Below are 18,277 nucleotides of genomic sequence, written 5' to 3' on the forward strand. Positions count from 1 at the left end.
TTGGTGACTCGTTCGGGAGAGGGGCCCCCAATCGGAAGATTTTCTAGGTGGTTGGTGAGCATAGGAAAAAATCACATCCGCGCCTGTGATGAGCTGGCTAGCCTAGTATTGACGCCCCCAACTCACCGCCCAGGCAATCTTTGTCCTGAGTGATTCTACCACCCGCCTCCACTCGTATGACGATACGAGGTACAGACCAGCAAAGCTGAGGCTTCGAGCGCCCCTTTACGTAGGCAGTCATCACCACCAGCGATCTGATCTGACGCAGGCGCTGGCAGGGAAACAACCGCTCAAAGAACTTCGCCTTTGTTCTTCATCAACCCGGTTCGGTTCTTCATCTTCTCATCCTCCTTCTCGTCGCCGATCTCAAGGACTTCATCACCCCGATACTCCCAAGGACCAATATCTCGCGGTCCATCAACGCCCTCTGGAGGCAATGCCCACTGTGGCGCAGGACTGCGGTAGCTCCAGCTCCCTTCGACCACATCAGCATACGACAGCGCGTGAAGATATATGCCCAGCTCATGAGGGCCGGGATCCGAGTACAATGGAGTGTCGCATACTGCACATTTCTCGCCTGTCATTTTCTCTCCCTTCCGCTTGTTGTAGTCGGCCACCATCTCATCGTGCGCTTTCACGAAAGCCCCATACTGAGGGTCATGGTGCATGGCATCTTCGCCGCATGGCGCAAGAGACCCAGCATGTAGTGTGCCTGCTGGTAATGGTTTGAAATATGGATCGTCTTTTGCTGATGCAGATGCCCGTGATGTATCGCTCAACTTGGCAGCTTCAGACACGGTCATCTGTTGTGTCTGGTCCACAAGCGTTGCCAGTCGTTGCTGCTCGTATGATATGGAGTCAGAAACCTCACTTTTCCCCATGAGTTTCAGCTTTGCTATTATCTCCTCGTCCTTTTCGGGGCTTGCATCGTTTTTGGCAAGACCAGGTCCGAATACGGCTCTGTTACTATAGATTGGATCGTTCGTGATCGGGTGTCCCAAGAACTGTAGGTGGACCCGGATCTGGTGTGTTCGCCCCGTCAAAGGGAGGCAATGGACAATGCTGTAACCTTCGTTCTCAGTACCAGAAATTGCAGGCGCCGGCTGGGCCATTGTCTGGCCGTCTGGCGACGTCGCTGACGCATTTGCCGTCGTATATGGTTTGTGAGGATAATATGCCACTCGTCTGAACAAAGTCTTCGCAGATTTGCCGCTCGCCCGCGCTCGATTGAGTCCGACAATGGGACTGATTTGAAGAATGCTCTCCTCGCAATTTACAATCCCTCCACGCATTGGATCCCCATCCCAGCCTTCTCCGTCAGGAAATCGGCCTTTGACCCTTGCAACGTATTCCTTGCGCACAGTGCGGCCACGTAGTTTTTCACTGATAGCCTCCGCTTCTTTGCTTGTCTTGCCAATAAACATTACACCACTGGTCAGCCGGTCAAGTCTGTTGCAGGGTAAGGGCTTGAATGCGAAATGGCGCTCGGCTTTCATGATCTCCACGACTGAATTGTAGTTGTACCGACCAGCCGGATGCACGGGCACACCGGCGGGCTTGTCGATAACAATCATTTCATCGGTTTCACTGATGACTCGAATCGGCTGCGCCGTCACGGGCGGCTCGTGTCTGTGCAGCGTATGTGAGATGACATCGCCATTCTGAACAATGGTATGGACATCTTTACATGGTTTCCCATTAATCGAGATCTGGCCCGTCTCGATTGCCTGCTTGTAGTACTCGCGTGTGCGGTCTCGAAACTCGGCGGCGAAGATGTCGAGGATTTCCCGTCCCCGCCATCGCTGTTTGCAGAAGGTATTGTATGTGAAATGATATGGCGCCACGCGCCGGAGGCCATTCTCGAGGTAATAGGGTCGAGGCCAGGGATCACAAGGTGTTACTGCGACGGACGGAGGATCTGCGAGCGGCTTCCTGTCATCGAAGAATTGCGGCGCTTTGGTTTCGGTTGCGATCAGCGCCATGCTGGGCCTGGGTAAGCGACCGCGACTTGCCAAATAGGCAAGGACACGAGGTGAAGGAGCCAGAGATGCCTGCAATGGCGGAGAATATTGCTCTATATCCACCCGTTTATAGGTTCAAATACGGTCATCTGCGAAAAGATCTGGGTGCCGCATAAAAACTTTTGTGTTGGTGTTTCCGCCTGCGGTAAAAATCGTGCCGAAATCTCGCAGCTATTTTGGGACTTTGAAACGAGACGACCGACGCTGTTACTTCCATTGTCGATGTGAAATTTCATTTCACATGCAAAGAACGATCATAACGTCTACAGCTTGACTGGTTTATTGTTAATTGTCCTTTGGCTAAGACTGGGAGCCAAGTACGACCAATACATGGGTAAATTGGGTACGCTCCCAGGATGCACTGTGGTCCCTGTCCATTATTTTGCAGAGGTTCAAGCAGAACTACCTGAGGCGTCTCCTTCTGGAAATGCACTTCTCATCAGGAGGCTCTGGGAAAGAGAGGAAATAAGTTCATGTTAGAGGGTCTCAATTCGAATACACCCCTGCGGTCCAACGTACGGACCGGACAAGGCAGCGTGAAACTCGAATAGCCGAAGTCTGGCAGACTGTAAGCAGCAGAAAGAAACGACGGAGCTTTGGTCCGGAATATGTTGATGTTCTTGATTGGTATCGAATTTTCTGGGTCCTCATACCATCGAGTGCTTCTCGTGGTGCACAGGATGGGTGTCCAGCCGTGGGAAAGGTCGCTTTCTAGCCCTTCTGCCTCCGATTTAGACCTCTTTTGCAACAAAAAGCCCGTGGCCACCTCTCATTGTTTCATATCCACGAACGTTACCTCAACATCCAACCACTCCCGCGCTCATGACTCCGTGGTGATCTTCGCCTTGGGGTTGGTAACCTTGACGCCCAATGCCTTTGCCTTTGCGACGATCTCAATTCGTTTCCGTGACGAAACAGCAGACGCAATTTCCGCGGCGTATGTTCGGTTGTGCATGAGGAGGAGTTCGACGTCGCGGGGGTTGTGGACGAGGAAAGCCTTGTGGCCGGAAGGCATCATGTGTCGAGTCTTCTTATTTGAGCCGAAACCGATCTGTACGTTATTCCTGTCAGCCCAATGTTCTTGTATGCCGATGATGCCGCATTTGCAGAGTGTTCAGTCCATGCGCTCGTGCACTTTTCCTTGACTTTGACCGCGGACTCAAAAATTCGGACGTACCGACGGCATAACCATTTGACCCTTGAACCGTCTTCGAACTCGGTTGTCGATACCCTTTGGCTTCCTCCATGCTGAAGGCACACACTTGAAGGTGTCCGACTGGTGTCGGTGCCACGCCTTCTTGTGCTTTTTGATGATGGGGACGTGCTTCTTTGCGGAGACCATCTGCGCGAGTGTCAGTTATCATACGGGTGTTTTGACGCTGCAATAATCTGACCTTGACAATTGTATGGTCTGGACAGCTGAAGCAATTAACGGAGGTTGTGGTGAGAAGTCGTCGATAACTGCGCCTTGGTTGAAAATCGGGGTCGAATTTCGCAAAGTGCCAAGAGTGACTTTCTGTGCGCGGGAAACAAGTCAGCTAACCAAATGGGTATTAGCGTCATAGACAGCCTTGAAACTCTTCCCCTGCCACCCACCGTGCCACCTTGATGCCATCGTATATATTGCACTTGGTCGTGTTTATATATTCAATAGAGCCTGCTCTCTAAAGTCCACTGCTACATCTAAAGCTCTTGGTATTCTAATTTGATCGGAACACCTCCCTGCTCGCCGCTCCGCAACATGGCTTCAATCAGCTCAAGATCTGCCAGAGCTTCTTCAGGAGATTGACTCTCGTTGACCTTCCCAGCTGCTAATGCTTCACCCCAGGCTCTCACTTCTCCCGGGACGCCTGTCTTTTCGTCCTGAACCTCCTCAGTCTTGTCATCATAGGTGACCTTGTTGCCCGATAGGCTAACGGAACCTTTCTCGCAACCGACAGCCCATTCACTCCCCTTGTGAGTTGTTCCGAAAGAAATCGATATCGTACCAACGGCTCCTTTCTTGCTCTTTGCCGTAGCCTCAACGGTATCAACTGGGGGAAGGTGTTCTTGGAGCTGTGCAGAGTGAGCTGATAGTGATACCAATGGATTGTCTTTGCCCATCATCAATCGAAGCCCAGCAGTGAAATGGACGCCGCCGTCGAGCAAGAATCCTCCCTGGTGCGTGGGGCTCTTGCGCCATCTAGCACACAGTCAGTATCATTCAACAACCCTGGCAGCAGACAGAGTGGCTTACGCAGTCTCGAAGTATTTCCCACCCTCAACAAGCGTCTGCAATCGGCATCTGAAAGTCAATTGCCGACCTTTCGTCTTGACGACCTCTGCAGCACGGATGAAAGAGTTCGTGTATCTGATGTTTTCGGCAACCCCCCAGGTCACTTTTTTGGGCTCTATCTCGGAGTGATACCATTTAATGAGTTCCGCGGCGTCCTTCACATTCTCTGCAACCGGTTTTTCCGAGAGGACATGCTTGCCCGCCAAAAGCGCCTTACGGATGTAGTCGGGCTGGTTCTTTATCGGCAAGGCTATAATGACGGCCTGAATATCCGAGCGGGCCAGAAGATCCTCCAAAGATTTTCCAGCGCCCGAGTCGTCCGAGTAGAGATCAACCTTGGATTCGTCCAACTCGAGTGTCTTGGCCGATTTCAATGAGCGAGAGTAGACGGCCTTGAGCGTCAAATCCTTCGAAGCTTCAACTGCTGGCTGTTGATGTGTTTGTTCCAGTCAGTTAAGAGAACGATGGCAACCTTGTCTGTGTTTTGCGCACCTTGTGCTCCTCTCGAGCGAAGATACCTGTACATGATCAATCAATACTGTGGCCGACATCCCAGTGACGAAATGGGAAGGATATTGCGCATACCTCCGCCTAGAATAGCCACCCCAATCATTTCGAAGTCGATTTCTAGGAACGAATTTGCTGTTTAGTTACCGATTCTTTCGTATGGTTCGTCCTGGGAATCGTTTGTAGGCGTGTCAAGTGAGGGCAAAAGTCATTTCATATCGCTGAACCCACAATCCCTCGTTTACCAGTTCCTCAAAATTTCGCCGTAGTATGTAGGTAATTTAGGCTATCGGCCCCTCACGGGCTTCATTGCCGTCTGCGTCTTTGCGTGGTAGATTCAAATCTCCGTGTCACGTGTTCGGGTATCTCGTGTCATCAGTTCCGCGTCAGTGACTTGGTGGTGACTCGGAGTTCGCATTGATGTCGTCACCGTGCAGGGAGCAAAAATTGGGTCTGTTTCGAGCTCCACCAGGACAAAAAGCATAAACAACAAAAAGACACATGCTTTCGAGTAGTAGCACCGAGTAGCGGGACGCGAGAATGGCGAAGTCTCTGAGAAGACCTCATGACCCCCATCCCCCTGCACCACGAGCTACGACACCAGCACACTCTTTCTACCATCGATATTCTTTCGCGCGACCCTATTCCTGACCTTATACAGAGTTATTGCTAGAGCGAGCTCGATCGTGCGAAACCCTGCCGAAAAACGATCTTGCGCGTCCCCTGGAATGTATGAAGATCAATAAAGTTCCGGAGATACACTCGCGAGACAATATTATAAAGAACCATCGACCTAGAAATATCAAATAATGAGCTTGGAGGGAGATCGGAATGAAAGCGCGCAATCTTCTCTACCAGAAGAGCTGCGCAGCTCCACCCGCCAGAGGCACCATGCCCTGAACCTCCAGATCACCCGGCGGCTGCCATTGTGTCTGCCACCAATTGCAGACAGTCCATTCACTTACACCAAGGGCATGATAGTCTTTGGCCAGATATACTTTGCCTTCGAGACCTTCCTGCAGACACAGCTCGCTTCTGCCCAGTTAGACCAGCGACTGCGTCAGATCTACCAGCGTGTTTGCTTTCCCTGGCTGCTCAGGTACGGCCGGCTCCAAAAGGATATTGAAACCCTGCAGTCAGTCCTCCCACGGGATCAAAATCAAGAACTTGAAGCCTTGGACAAGGAATCGAGTGGATTTCGCTTGCAAATTGAGAGATCATTGTCGACGAGACCACATGTCTTGCTGGCCTACACTTGGGCGATGTACCTTGCTCTTTTCAACGGCGGTCGCTGGATCCGAGGGCAGCTGGTGTCTGCAGGCCCGGACTTCTGGCGTACAGGCATAATTCCGTTATCCTTCTGGGACTTTCGAAGTGAAGAGGATGCGGGCGTCGATGGGCGGTTGCAAGAGCAGTTCAAAGAGGCATTTCGGGAAGCAGCATCTTTGCTGACTGAAACCGAAGAGAGAGATGTTGTCGAGGAGACTTTCATTTTGTTCGATATGTGCATCCAAATGGTGGAATTCCTCGACAATGCCACGAACTGCTCGCCTCAATCTGTCCCTGCAGAGGCCCCAGCACTTGTGGATTCTTCGCAGCTCAAGAATTCGGTTGGCGCCAAGTCGATGGCAGCCTCGTTCTGGCAATGCGTAGTCTCTCTATCGAAAGGGAAGAAGGCACTGGGGGTGCCACATGATGGGCACTGAGGATGTCCATTCCTACCACCTAAACCCGCAGTATTCATAGATACCAGTTCAGTCCCTTATCTAGAAATGTATTCAGTACAACGCTTCTTCAACCCAATCTCTTGAGTTTATTCTTTGCTGAAAACAATACCAAGTACGACATGGGAATGTGAAGCAATGTAGGCAGGCTGAGACGTGCACTGTAATTTACCATCATATTGCCGAAATCTCGGAAGGGCGCTTACTATATAGTCCACAATGGCTTGTTCGTAGTTAGTGACTCTTTCGATACCACAACAATGGAATCAGATGAGCAGGAACGCCCATACTATCTCCGCCAGCCGGACAGTCTGTTGGCGCGGGTTGGTTGCCGGTTGGTGAGGACGAATGGGGCGGTGATGTACGTATAGGACTACGCTACTTCCTTGTCCTTGGCCATTATTTCACCAACGCCCCGAAATTTCTCTTAGCTTCGCCTGGTGCGGTGCCACGAGAGCCGCTAGGGACGGTAATCCGGGGGAAAAGGCCTGTGCACCGATGAACGCCTTTGTCGGATCTTAAGATTTCTCTAGATTGGGAAATAATCTTCGTCCGTGGCCTAAAGATTTGGACGCTGACAAGATCTAACCATAGCTCTTGCACATACGGTTATGTACCCATTTGGGAGATATAATCAGTGTCTTGATCTTTCCCAACGGTGATGTTGAATGGTGGACGATGGCTCGGGCTGCGGGTACAGTACACAATCAATCCTCAATTACGGAGTATTGGAGTCTGGACCCCCCGAAGTTTGTGGGTGTGCTTGGGCCTCAGTTTAGAGCCTCAGCTAAAAAGTCTCAGCAAGATGATCAGGCTTGGCCGCTCTCCGCAGAAGAGAGCCATGCCATCAAGGACTTGAAATTGGGGCAACGTGGTGGTTGACAAAGCTGCTTAAAATAACGGCAGGACCGGATGTAATCGTAGATGATTTTTTGGATCATTGTAGAGTGGTATGCATACCCGTGCACCAGCCCGACAAAAGTATATATAAACCAAGCCCTCCTTGTCAGTAAGAGCAGTTGTGCGTTGGCGAGCTCAGGGGTATCCATTTACGGGTTGTCTTGATGTTGCCACGACAGGATTGAATGCATGTAATTCTGGGTCGGTGCCACCCTCGTCTACAAAAGCCCCAATGCGCCTTTATTTGCTCGGATGCCCGTCCGAAAGAATTTGGTGCCATTTTCTGCAGGGAGACCTTGGTACCGATGGCGAAGGTCGCAGGTCGAAGGGGAACAGCAGGTCTGTATTTGTGTCTGCTACGCATCAGGACTTGACGGATGGGAGTCGCTGTCCAGGATTCAGTGTTCCTGTGCAATCTGCCCTTTGACAATTGAAGTTTTTCAGTGTGTCCTGCAATGCCTAGCTTGAGCGCTCTTCCAATATTCAGTCCTGGTTCCGCTGGGATAGGCCGTAACACCGATGGATCCAAGCGAGGTTGCAGAGCGCCAGGTGGATTTCGACAGCTGGATAATGTGCCGAATCCGCCACGCCGCCAGTGGTTGAGGTCAGGGATAGTTCGGGGATGTGCAGGGAAAGGTATCAAGCTAGAGAGAAGGAGGACTGGGCAGCTGCAAGTTGACTGGCGTGACTAGGTATAGAAAATTCGACGGAGCTGGCCGCAGGAAGCTCGCCTGCGTCTTTGGAGCTATCGGAGCAACTTGTCCCGGGGATGGGATCTTCGCTGACTCCTTAGGTGAGCACAGCGGGGGGAAGTCAGACGAAGCTGGAGGGCAGACGACGATTGCTTTTGCGGCAATTGAAGTGCGAATACCGAAGAGGGATGATGTGTTGGTGAGTTGCTTGGTACGGCAAGATCCAAAGTGGCCAGTTGCATAGTTAGCCCAGAGCCGGGTCACTGGAGACGAGACGGCAAAAGAGTTCTCAAGTAGCCTGCCACATTAGTGAAGGGATATTCCTGTGCACGAGTCTTCATTCGTCTCGGAATAACTCTTTTTTAGATTTCATTGTGTGTCCTCGTAACTTCTACAAAGGACGACTTGCTTGGTGGCTACCGCTATACGAGATACTATTTAACATGTCTGGAGCTGATAGGTGGCTCGGAAGGGTGGGCTCTGGGAGTTGCCACGTACCCGAGGCCAGAGCACCGGTGTTCTGGAGACACACCATCAGCAGCACAGCGGGACTAAGCCTGCACGGGCCCAAGCAGCTCCCCGGGCGTTCCTCTAACCTTAAACTAGCTGAACACACGGCACTGCCCTTTGGGTCTCGGGTCGCTTCTGGGAAAAAGGTTGTTGCTGATGCCCGCGCTCGCTGTCCAGCTACCCCATAGGTGGTCTGACGAAATGGGCGCGCCCTTGATGGCATCCACCGCACCGACAGAGCGGCATGGCTGCCCTCTCCCCACCCCAACACTTCCCTATCTCAGGTTAACCCTGAAAGCCTCGGTGCCTAACTCCTTGATTCCCGGGCTACATTTCCCCTCCCTGGCCCTACTGAAGCTCATGGCTCTTGCACCCACGCTTTTTCCAGTTTCCACATGATGATTAGGCTCGACTCGCCCACTTGGACTAGACTTCTGTTGGCTGGGGCACTGGATTCCGGAAGCCTAAGAGATGTAGTTGCCACCCTAAGGGAATGCCCGTTTGCAGACGCACGAGACTTGCCTGTAGCTGAGTGGACCGTCGACCTGGTGCGTATCCCCCAGGCTCCTAGGCCCCTAGGCTCCCAGTCTCCCAGTTCTCGCAAAATCCTTTTCTGCAGCTTTTCGGTGCCAAGTGCTGCATCATCGTTGAATCTTGTTGCTCCAAGCTCCAGTGCTCAGTGTTCAATGCTCCCTCTGACATTCTCCTGCTTCTGTTTCGATCCCCCATCCACACGCCCGCGCGTGGTTTCTCCTCTTTCTCTTATCTCCACACAACTTCGCACACCATCCGTCCAGCTCTGTCTCTTCGACCCTTTCGATTCTCTTGACCTTTTCGTCGCCTCTTTCTGATCCTCTCTCCTCCTCCCTCGTCTTTGTCTTCGCATTCTGGCAGCTGGGTGACCAACTCCGCGACACTGTCGATCGCTCACACCCACCCGCCACCCACCACTTGAGAGCACTGCACCTGGGGGATTTTGGCCGGGCACTGCCATTGACGATCAGCACTGATCTTCGATCACACCGGAGACTTAGCCAATTCCCATTATTATCGCTGGCCTGCCTGAGGTTTCTCTCGACTCCGTACGAGTTACCTCGCACCTTCAAACATAATACTACACAACATCAGATTCCTCCGAAGCCTGACACTTTTGTCTGACAGGGCGCCGTTAGCAGTCGACTGGGCAAGTCAATGGACCGCAGCATTGGGAACAGGGATCTCGCTACCCGACAAGTCACATTCCAATCCACTCCTGCGGAATTCCACCACCAATAATTGACGTTTGACATCTCTTCAGCACCCTCGCTGTTCCAATTCCCTGGGTCAGCCGAACAGCCAATAGTCGCATCATCAAGCCACTCGATCTCTGTCCTTCAACCCATGCGGCGGTCTCGCTGATTGCCTTGTATCTCCTATGACACCATTTCTATCTGGTCATCCATTCCACTCTGCCAATGGAAGGGGCAGAAGCACCACCGTTGAAGGAAAAGAAGGGCTTGAAAACGGTTTGGAACAGAATCAAGGACTTCTTTAGAGAAAAACCCACCGCTGCACAAACGGCTGTGTCTGCCACTACTACACCATCTGTTCCCGCACCTCCTGTCGCTCCCCAAAGGGAAGCGGCTGAGGAGACTCTTAAAGCGTCTGTGAGATCAGATTCCCTAGAGAGATCCTCGCTAAACCTTGACAGGGAACCTCCAATCGAGCATTCGCCTGAACAAGAAACAGTCGAAATAGACAAAGAAACAGATCAGCCTATCGAGCCTGGCTCGACATCGCCACAAGAACCTGTTGATACCAAGGACGCCACAGCCGAGTCACACATGCGGTTCACCAAAGCACAAGCCATCTTTGCCCGACACAACCTAGAACTAGATGAAACAGAATGGGAACCGAGGTACAGAGGCCCACCAGAAAGGGTGTACAAGAACATACGAATGAGGGTCAGATATACCTGTCACAATTGTTCGACGACGTTTGGGCGCGATCGAGTCTGTGTGGGATGCCAACACCGACGCTGTTCTCGATGCTCACGATATCCGCCCAAAAAAGATCGGACGAAACCATCACAAGACCCGACAACAGCAACTGGTCCCTCGAACTTTGTGACCGAGGCTCCTCGACCCGGGGCTGAAGGTGGAACGTGCCATGAATGCCGGACTGGGTTCGAGGCAGATGCCGAAGAATGTCCCAACTGCCACCACAAAATTTGCGAGAGATGTCTGCATGAAGCCACCATTACAGTCGACCCGAGCCACGAAGCCGGCCAGGAAGCATCTCAAGCCGAACAGGTGACCGAACAAAGGAAACCCCCTCTACAAGAATCATCCTCTGGTAGCTAGCATTGGTCACTATTCGTTGCCCAGTGCCATTTGCATGCCAGGGCGTGGCCTCCCCCCAACATACTCATATTTGACATTTTTCCGAGCATTTTGATGATGCAATGACGACTTTTCTACGACTACCCGTCCTTTTCTCGATCTGAGCGTTCCAGTCCTAATTACCATGGGTTGGTGTTCACGGTGTTGCGTTTGCAGGATTCCCCGTTTGACAGTGCTTTGATCTGTTTGGAGCGCCAAAAGCGAAAATGGTCGCCTGGAGTTGGGAGTTGTTTTTTGATAGGTCGCTTCAGTTCCCTGCCACTACCAGAGGGCTGGTCTTACATTGGAGGAGAAGAATACAGGGTCTACGGGAAAGCCGAAAACTGGCAAGTCAGGAAAAGAGATGGGTGATTAGATTCCGCAGGTTCTGACGGTACCGTCGTACAGCAGGAGCAGGGATCAAGGGGTACCATGGAGGAAGGATATAGGGATGGACTGTTAGGGCAATGGTGATTGTTGCTCGGCAAATTGGACGGCGACTCTGCAACCTCGACCTGGACCTCTTTGCGAGGCTGGTCTCTACGATACAAATGAAGAAATAACAGCGCCACTCCACCGCTTACACTATCCTTTTCCTCGTGTTCTGTGTTGAGTCTTTGTTCGGCTGTCACTGAGACCCCTGTTTATGCCACCGTTTATGACGACGACTTGATCCCGCGACTTTTGATCTGCATAGCGTCTGCCTCGGGATCCTGAGCCGGCACTGAATCCCCACACAGCGGCGTGGTGCTCACTGCTCACGGTGCAGCAAACTACTGGTGACGGCTCCAGATGCTGTGAGAACTCAAGTTCGCCAAAGACGTATGAGAGTGGCTCACTCGGTCGCTGCAAACCCTGCCAGGCTGAAACCCGATCCCCCTGTCAGCATTGTACTTGTATGTACCTACCGAGTACCTCGTTACGGAGTACAGAAACGTGGGGATCCTTGTTATCCTGAATGTCAAGAGGTCCAAGTTAGATGGGCCACTGCAAGCACGTTTTTTTGTTCCCTATTTCAAATCTTTGACCCTCTCGTGGTGTTTCAGGATGGCACAGCAAAACAAATGGTCGGCCTCGCCGTGAACCACCACTCGGGACTCCGCGCTCTCGGACGAGGCACCTCGTACTGTATGGAGGTACATACGATCCCGGTCGTGTGCACGGACGGACATTGTCAGGGATTTGCGGTGGATGTCTCCGTCTGGGGGGGGGGTTTGTCCATACGACAAGGTATGCTGTAATTACTCGGTACTCGGTATGCTGTATCATGTATCCTGTATCCTGTATGCTACCATGGAGATCAATCACTGCTCGGAAGACGTGACGGAATACCAAGTCTGTACCTCGTAACTCTGCGGGTACATGATGTACATACCGAGTACATGCTAAGGCCACTGGCGCAGACCACCTTTCACCACTACCGATTACTCATTCTCTCCCTAAGATTTCACATCGACGCTGTTCTCCTAGCGAAGAGGAGGGCGGGGGGATGGGATGGGATGGGATGGAACGGCCCTTGGGGGAAAGTGTGTAGAAGCGCCGTCAGAGTCGATCGGTCAGTCAATCATTCAGGCAGGCGGGCAGGCGGACAGGCGGACAGGCCACTGAGCGTCAAATGTCAAATGACTACATACAACCAAGTACGATGTACTCTCTACAGGACTTGTCCTTTTGATTATGGACCAGATAGGGCTGTCACGGGCTGCTCTCTACATAGTAAACGGTACGTAGGCATAGAGTCACCAAGTACATACACATACTTGGCACATTGGATTCAGACTCGGTTGTGAATTTGGTGAACACCTCGGGCAGCTTGAGAAGAAGACAAGGGCGGCCATGATTCCGACAATCACAAACTACCAGAACGGGGAATATGTACGACCAGTGATGTTGGATGATTTCTCGGTAAACGCCCAGGTCCAGGGACGGGTACAAAGTACAAAGTATGCACCGCGTAGTACTACTGAGTACAGTAGGTGAGTAAGTACCTCGTAGGAGAATTGAAAATCTCACAAAGACATGGGTGGAAGGGTCGGCGCGCGGCCACTGGCCTGTCAGCCTGGAGACCCAGAGGCCCGAAGAGGTATTGGACTCTTGCTCATGCTCATGCTCGTGGGATGGGGAGGGGATACAGGGACAGGGACATGTACTCTGTACCTAGCGAGTACCCAGTACATAGTACCTATGTACTCCGTACATACAGAACCTCATTGTACCAAGTCCGAGTACCGAGTAGTAACTTCTACAGTAGTCACGGGTATTTGTTCCTCGACGCGGCGAGACTGAGTGACTGGCTTCTTCAGAAGTGGCTTGGTCTGTACCTACATACTTCCTCCGTCCAAATATTCAGTAGTTGTGGTCGCTGAAGGTGCTTGCCATGAGCACAAAAGGGTGATTGATCTACCACGTCATCATGTTCCCGAGTCCTTGTTCCGAGGATAGAGCTTGGGTAGTGTAGTAAGTTAGTCGGGTACTTGTCCATTGTGGCGTTGTCAGGCCATCAGATCAGCCTTCTCCACCACCGATGCGATGGGAGGGCCGTAAGGAGGACAGCTCGCGAGGTACATACGGAGTACTACCAAGACCGACCAAGTCGGATGATCTACAGAGATACGAGGTACATACCTCGATACCTACTGGGTACTCGTACTTGGTACAAGTTTGCACAACGACTCCCCCCCCCCCGGTCCGACGTGGATCTACTATCCGGAAGCGAAATTTTTTCAAAATGGGTACATTTTCACAACGGCCTCTGCTAATTTAATCCCCCGAGGCTTACTCTTGTACGGTTTGTACCTACAAAAATACATGGCGGACTCTGAAACGAGATGCCCGACGGTTGAGATTTTTTGTTTTGGGGGTGGGGAGTGCATCTTCTCAAACAGGTAATACCTCAATCGGTGCTGAAGAGTCTTACGGGGGGGGGGGGGGGGGGATATATATAATTAACGGCCGTTAGATACTATGTCCTTGGACAAACGAAGATCCATCGGACAAGACAGGACCAGATCAGATCAGATCAGATCATATCAGACCACTTGAACCCACATGAAGGAGTTTGTTTTAGTTAAATAAAATGACTTGACTCCTTTACGAGAGTGTTTGGCCCCGATTCTCGTGCGGACAAATGCTTGTCCCGAGTAACCGCGTACGAGTACTTGGTACGAGTAGTAAGTAATTATTAGTCCACAGAGGTTCCTCGGGGATTGTGATCTGTAACAACAAGGCTGCGCAAGGGATCCTCTGATAGCAGATGTTTCAGGACCTCAATGACCCTAATTATTACCCTGGCAGCCTGGTTTCGGGATCGAAAGGAGATCCGAGTCTCTACCTAATACTTCGTAGTCCAAGTACCCAGTCGGTACTACTTCATCCGGTCTTCCTTCCTGCTACAGTCCGTACGACCGGCGCCCCTTCCTCAACCGAGCACAAGTACAAATACGAATAGGGTCTTTGGGATTTTCTTTCCAAGCGAAGCGAGATGACCTGTGCGCTCTTTGTGCTGGCGACGGGGGATCCTCCGTTGGCGCGTGAGAGGGTACCTAGCCACCTAGCCTCGTACCGAGAGACGACGATACCTACCTACGGAGTAGCGGAGTAGGTACCAGATAAGAGGACGAGGTACGAGGTACTCTGTGAGGTAATAGTGCAATTGTCTGACTGACTGACTGACACCTTCGAAAGACTTGGTGGTGGCACCCAGGTGGTTTACTACTTGCGAAGCGACGGTGTAGGTAGTGGCTCCTTGCACCTCATTCTCTGTACTTGTAGGAGTAGACGACGGCTTTGGTCCGATCTTGGGAAAGGATCACCCGTGCCCTGTGGTCCCTCTGTCCCTCTATCCCCTCCCGTCCCCCCGTCGCAGCGTTACGCTACGAGGATGATCAGGATGATCACCCGCTCGGTGGAGTATTGGTCTGTTACAACTCGCTCTCTTTTTCACCTCCTTGGTCTGTGCGCAATGGACAGGCACGCAGTGTTCCGAGGTACCTACCTACCTTCCTACCCATGTACCGAGTATGCATGTATGTCTCTCGCACTCGGTTCAACGACAGACAGGCATGGACCGCAGACGGACCGATCCTCCCGAGTTCCCTCCCGCTCCAAGAAACTACTTGTCAGAAACCCAGTCACGGTCCCCAACGTGTTTTGTCATGGCGAATCCAGAGGACCGAGTGTGCAGCGAGTCAAGTACTCGTACCTAGGTAGGTAAGGGGTAAGGTAGGGGATAATCTCGAGACCACACCTCTTCGGGACGGCGCTCGATGGCGCTCGATCGGAGATACGAAGCTCTACTTGTACGTACAAACAACGAGAAAGAGACAATGAAACGGATAAAAGTCCCGGGTCTGCGAGTACAAGGCATTCGAGGCATCAAAATGACTCGCCGACCAGGGTCCCCCGTCGCGACTATCTTCTCTTTCTCGTTTCAAGCCTTACTCGACTGGTAAAAGGTAGGCAGTGGGTGTTCACACCAAGAAGAAAGTAAACAAGGATCGCCCGCGGCGCCAGGACAGGATCATCGTGATCCGCGGTCAAGGATCTTCTGCTGCTCATAACGGCCGCCGCCGGTCAAGACTCAAGACTCACGACGGATTCGAAGCCATCAGACCCCGCGTCATTCCTCTCATCTCGTCCTCGCTCTCCTCTTCACTCTCGTCTTCCTCCGACTCTTCCTCGTCAGTCTCTTCACTCTCCGTCTCTTCCTCCGTCTCCTCTTCTGAACCCTCTCCCTCACTCTCTGCGAGCCAATCGTCGAGAGTACGGGGCTTCGCGTTGGCCTTGGACGTCCCCGCCGCAACCACCTTTTCCAATCCACGCTCCTTGACGGCTTCGTCCAGCCTCCGACTGGCGGCGACTGAGCTCGCCGTCCTCCCCTCCCGGGGCACGTATTCTTCCTTCTCACCACCGTCGGCTGCGTCTCGGAGTTTCGGGTTGGGTTCAAGACCCTCACTCACCCAGTTGGGCAGTGCCTCATAACCGGGAAGACCCAGAATGCCCGCCACGTCCGTGCCCAGGACCAGGGTGGTACTGCCTAGCATCAGGCCTTTTCGATTCTCCGAGGGGGAAGGGGAGTGGGGCACTGGCTTGGGTGCAAGAAGGAGGAGAGCAGCCAGTTGGGTCGACGAAGGGTTGGCCAGCAAGGCTTTGAAAAGTCGCGCTCGGTCGCGGAGATCGTACGACGTGTCGTAGCGGGCGAGGAGCTGAACGTAGTTCCATAGCTTGGCAATCGGATGGTCCAAGTCGACTGAGACGTGCGACTCATCTGAAGTATTATCGCCTTGAGGTTCCCCAGGGTCATTCTTGTCTCCGCGAGCACCATCAACCCCCCTCTGCAAGAATAGCAGGTAGACTTTGGCAGCCAGTAAAACAATCTGTTGTTTGGCCGATTCGCTCTCGTCCGCAAACCCTTTGACCAATATCCGAAGAACATCCGGGGCGATGTTGTTGTCGGGATCCAGGCTCGCAAATTCTCCCACCAGCCATATGATGGTAGCTCGAGCCTCGGGGCTCGTCGTCTTGTCCAAGTTGCGGGCTAACCGCACCACCGTCTTCCGATGCGACGCAGGGTCCTGTTGGATCAAGTGACGCATGACGGTGAGCACTTCCGATACCAGAATATTGTCGAAGCTGGATATCTGATTCAGGAGAACCTGGAAGCACCGATGAGCGTCCTTGGGATCAGACTGTGCGCATCGCCCGATGGCACGGACCGATTCGCGTGTGAGCTCCACGTCGGCCGAATGAGAAAAGTGCTCCAGCTCGCTCAGAATGATGGACTTGAGATGGAGTGCCGCATGGGCGAAAATGAGGGTTTGAAGCTCGATCTTCAGTCGCCATATCGGTGGAGAATCTTGTGCCCGGATGAGAAAATGCGACGCGTAGGGGACGAAAAGGTCCGGCGCAGACAAGGCAACCAACACAATGTTGCACAGGGCCACTTCCTCCACCTCAGGAGGTCCCCGCATCAGTCCGATCAACGGGCCAACTGCTTCGCGAAGGTAGTCTGGGGTGCCCAGGTACAAAAAGCAGCTGGTGACCGAGGTGATGACGGCCGCGCTTCGGCTTTGTAGCAGGGGACTGCATGCTTTGAGAAACATTTCTAGGTCGGGGTCCAGCACCTCTATCACCTCGCCTGTCTCGATAGTCTCTTGGGGCTCATCCTCATAAAAGCCCCTTTTGTTGACTTTGGTGACTTTTTGGGTCTTCCTAGGGAAGCAGCGTCGGCTGTAGAACAAGAGAAGCTTCAGCGTTGCGAGCTGGCTCCATTCGTCCATGTCAACCAGTTTCTTGACAAGACTCCTGTAATGCACGTGAACGAGGTCGATACGATCGGGACACACTTCCAGAAAAGCCTGAACTGCTGGACCCACAACGAAGTACTGCTTATCGCCTAAGAGCGTGGAGATGTACTCGAGCAGTTGAGGGAGGGTATTCGGGTCGAGGTTGTAGCATTTCGGGATCGCGAGTGCAGCGGCTTTTCGCACATGAGGGCTCATGTCACCCACGCCCCGTTTGATGGCCAAGGAAACAATCTGGCTGATGACCGGCACTCGCATCCCCGACATGGTGCGTAGTGCCAGGGCTCTCACCTGAGGATTCTGATCTGTGAGGGACTTTTGGATGGCGTTGACGGAGAGCAGGGCCAGATCTGGATCGGACTCGGCGTAATGGAGCAGGTAAATATACACGAGCTTCTTGACCTCGAGGTTGGGGTTGGCCACATTCTTGACGACCGACGAAAAGTATGGCAAACATGGTTTGTTTTGGTATATCATCTGGACATCGGGTAAGCGAGGGGGACCCCCGTATAGAAACGGGACAACCGTACAGAAACCACTCTTTTCAGACCATCAAGGATATCGCGGTCGCTTCTACTGTCCAGAAGAGCCTTGAGCTTCACAAACGGCATGTTACTCCGAGCCGACGAACTCCCTCCTTTGAGTGCTTTGGAAATACTTTGGGCAGCCTCGACCGTCAGGTCTCGTGCTGGGGTCGGGTCAGCGTATTGCAGCCAGGAGGAATCCATGTTGACTGACCTGGATCCATCAAGGACGAAATGCGAGAGATGGACTCCATCTCGACAAGAATTTTGTAGTCCCCCTCTGTGTCACCGGAACATGGTTGTGTAACCCGAAAGCCCAGGTTCACCAAAGTGGTAGAATGAATGATGTGATTAAGCGGAGGGAAACCCCATGCCAAGCCTGATAACGCCGAAAGGTCCTTCTGTTCTACGAGGTACCAGGTACCTGATTGCCAAGCCCTGCGCCAGATGGAACACACGAGC

At 52.5% G+C, this 18,277-nt stretch overlaps 6 protein-coding genes across 6 annotated transcripts; 2 read left to right on the top strand and 4 right to left on the bottom strand.

Annotated features, from left to right (window-relative positions):
• Positions 1-290: 290 nt before the first annotated feature.
• Positions 291-1,982, bottom strand: AYO20_07466 (hypothetical protein; the record flags this gene model as incomplete). The annotated part of the gene is made up of 1 exon (XM_022645751.1): positions 291-1,982. The coding sequence occupies one exon, from the start codon at positions 1,980-1,982 to the stop codon at positions 291-293; it is 1,692 nt and encodes a 563-aa protein (XP_022498316.1).
• Positions 1,983-2,841: 859 nt separating this feature from the next.
• AYO20_07467 (60S ribosomal protein L32) lies at positions 2,842-3,363 on the bottom strand (the record flags this gene model as incomplete). The annotated part of the gene is made up of 2 exons (XM_022645752.1): positions 2,842-3,072; positions 3,199-3,363. 2 exons carry the CDS (start codon positions 3,361-3,363, stop codon positions 2,842-2,844), a joined length of 396 nt encoding a protein of 131 aa, XP_022498317.1.
• A 341-nt stretch (positions 3,364-3,704) lies between these two features.
• On the bottom strand, positions 3,705-4,909 carry AYO20_07468 (hypothetical protein; the record flags this gene model as incomplete). The annotated part of the gene is made up of 4 exons (XM_022645753.1): positions 3,705-4,203; positions 4,258-4,724; positions 4,789-4,814; positions 4,882-4,909. The coding sequence occupies 4 exons, from the start codon at positions 4,907-4,909 to the stop codon at positions 3,705-3,707; spliced, it is 1,020 nt and encodes a 339-aa protein (XP_022498318.1).
• Positions 4,910-5,612: 703 nt separating this feature from the next.
• Positions 5,613-6,509, top strand: AYO20_07469 (hypothetical protein; the record flags this gene model as incomplete). The annotated part of the gene is made up of 1 exon (XM_022645754.1): positions 5,613-6,509. One exon carries the CDS (start codon positions 5,613-5,615, stop codon positions 6,507-6,509), a length of 897 nt encoding a protein of 298 aa, XP_022498319.1.
• A 3,574-nt stretch (positions 6,510-10,083) lies between these two features.
• On the top strand, positions 10,084-10,971 carry AYO20_07470 (hypothetical protein; the record flags this gene model as incomplete). The annotated part of the gene is made up of 2 exons (XM_022645755.1): positions 10,084-10,271; positions 10,320-10,971. 2 exons carry the CDS (start codon positions 10,084-10,086, stop codon positions 10,969-10,971), a joined length of 840 nt encoding a protein of 279 aa, XP_022498320.1.
• Positions 10,972-15,575: 4,604 nt separating this feature from the next.
• Positions 15,576-18,019, bottom strand: AYO20_07471 (hypothetical protein; the record flags this gene model as incomplete). Its single annotated transcript, XM_022645756.1, has 2 exons — positions 15,576-17,768; positions 17,822-18,019. 2 exons carry the CDS (start codon positions 18,017-18,019, stop codon positions 15,576-15,578), a joined length of 2,391 nt encoding a protein of 796 aa, XP_022498321.1.
• Between the last annotated feature and the right edge of the window lie 258 nt (positions 18,020-18,277).

The sequence above is a fragment of the Fonsecaea nubica genome, assembly GCF_001646965.1.
Source record: "Fonsecaea nubica strain CBS 269.64 chromosome Unknown Scaff52, whole genome shotgun sequence".
Classification (NCBI taxonomy): domain Eukaryota; kingdom Fungi; phylum Ascomycota; class Eurotiomycetes; order Chaetothyriales; family Herpotrichiellaceae; genus Fonsecaea; species Fonsecaea nubica.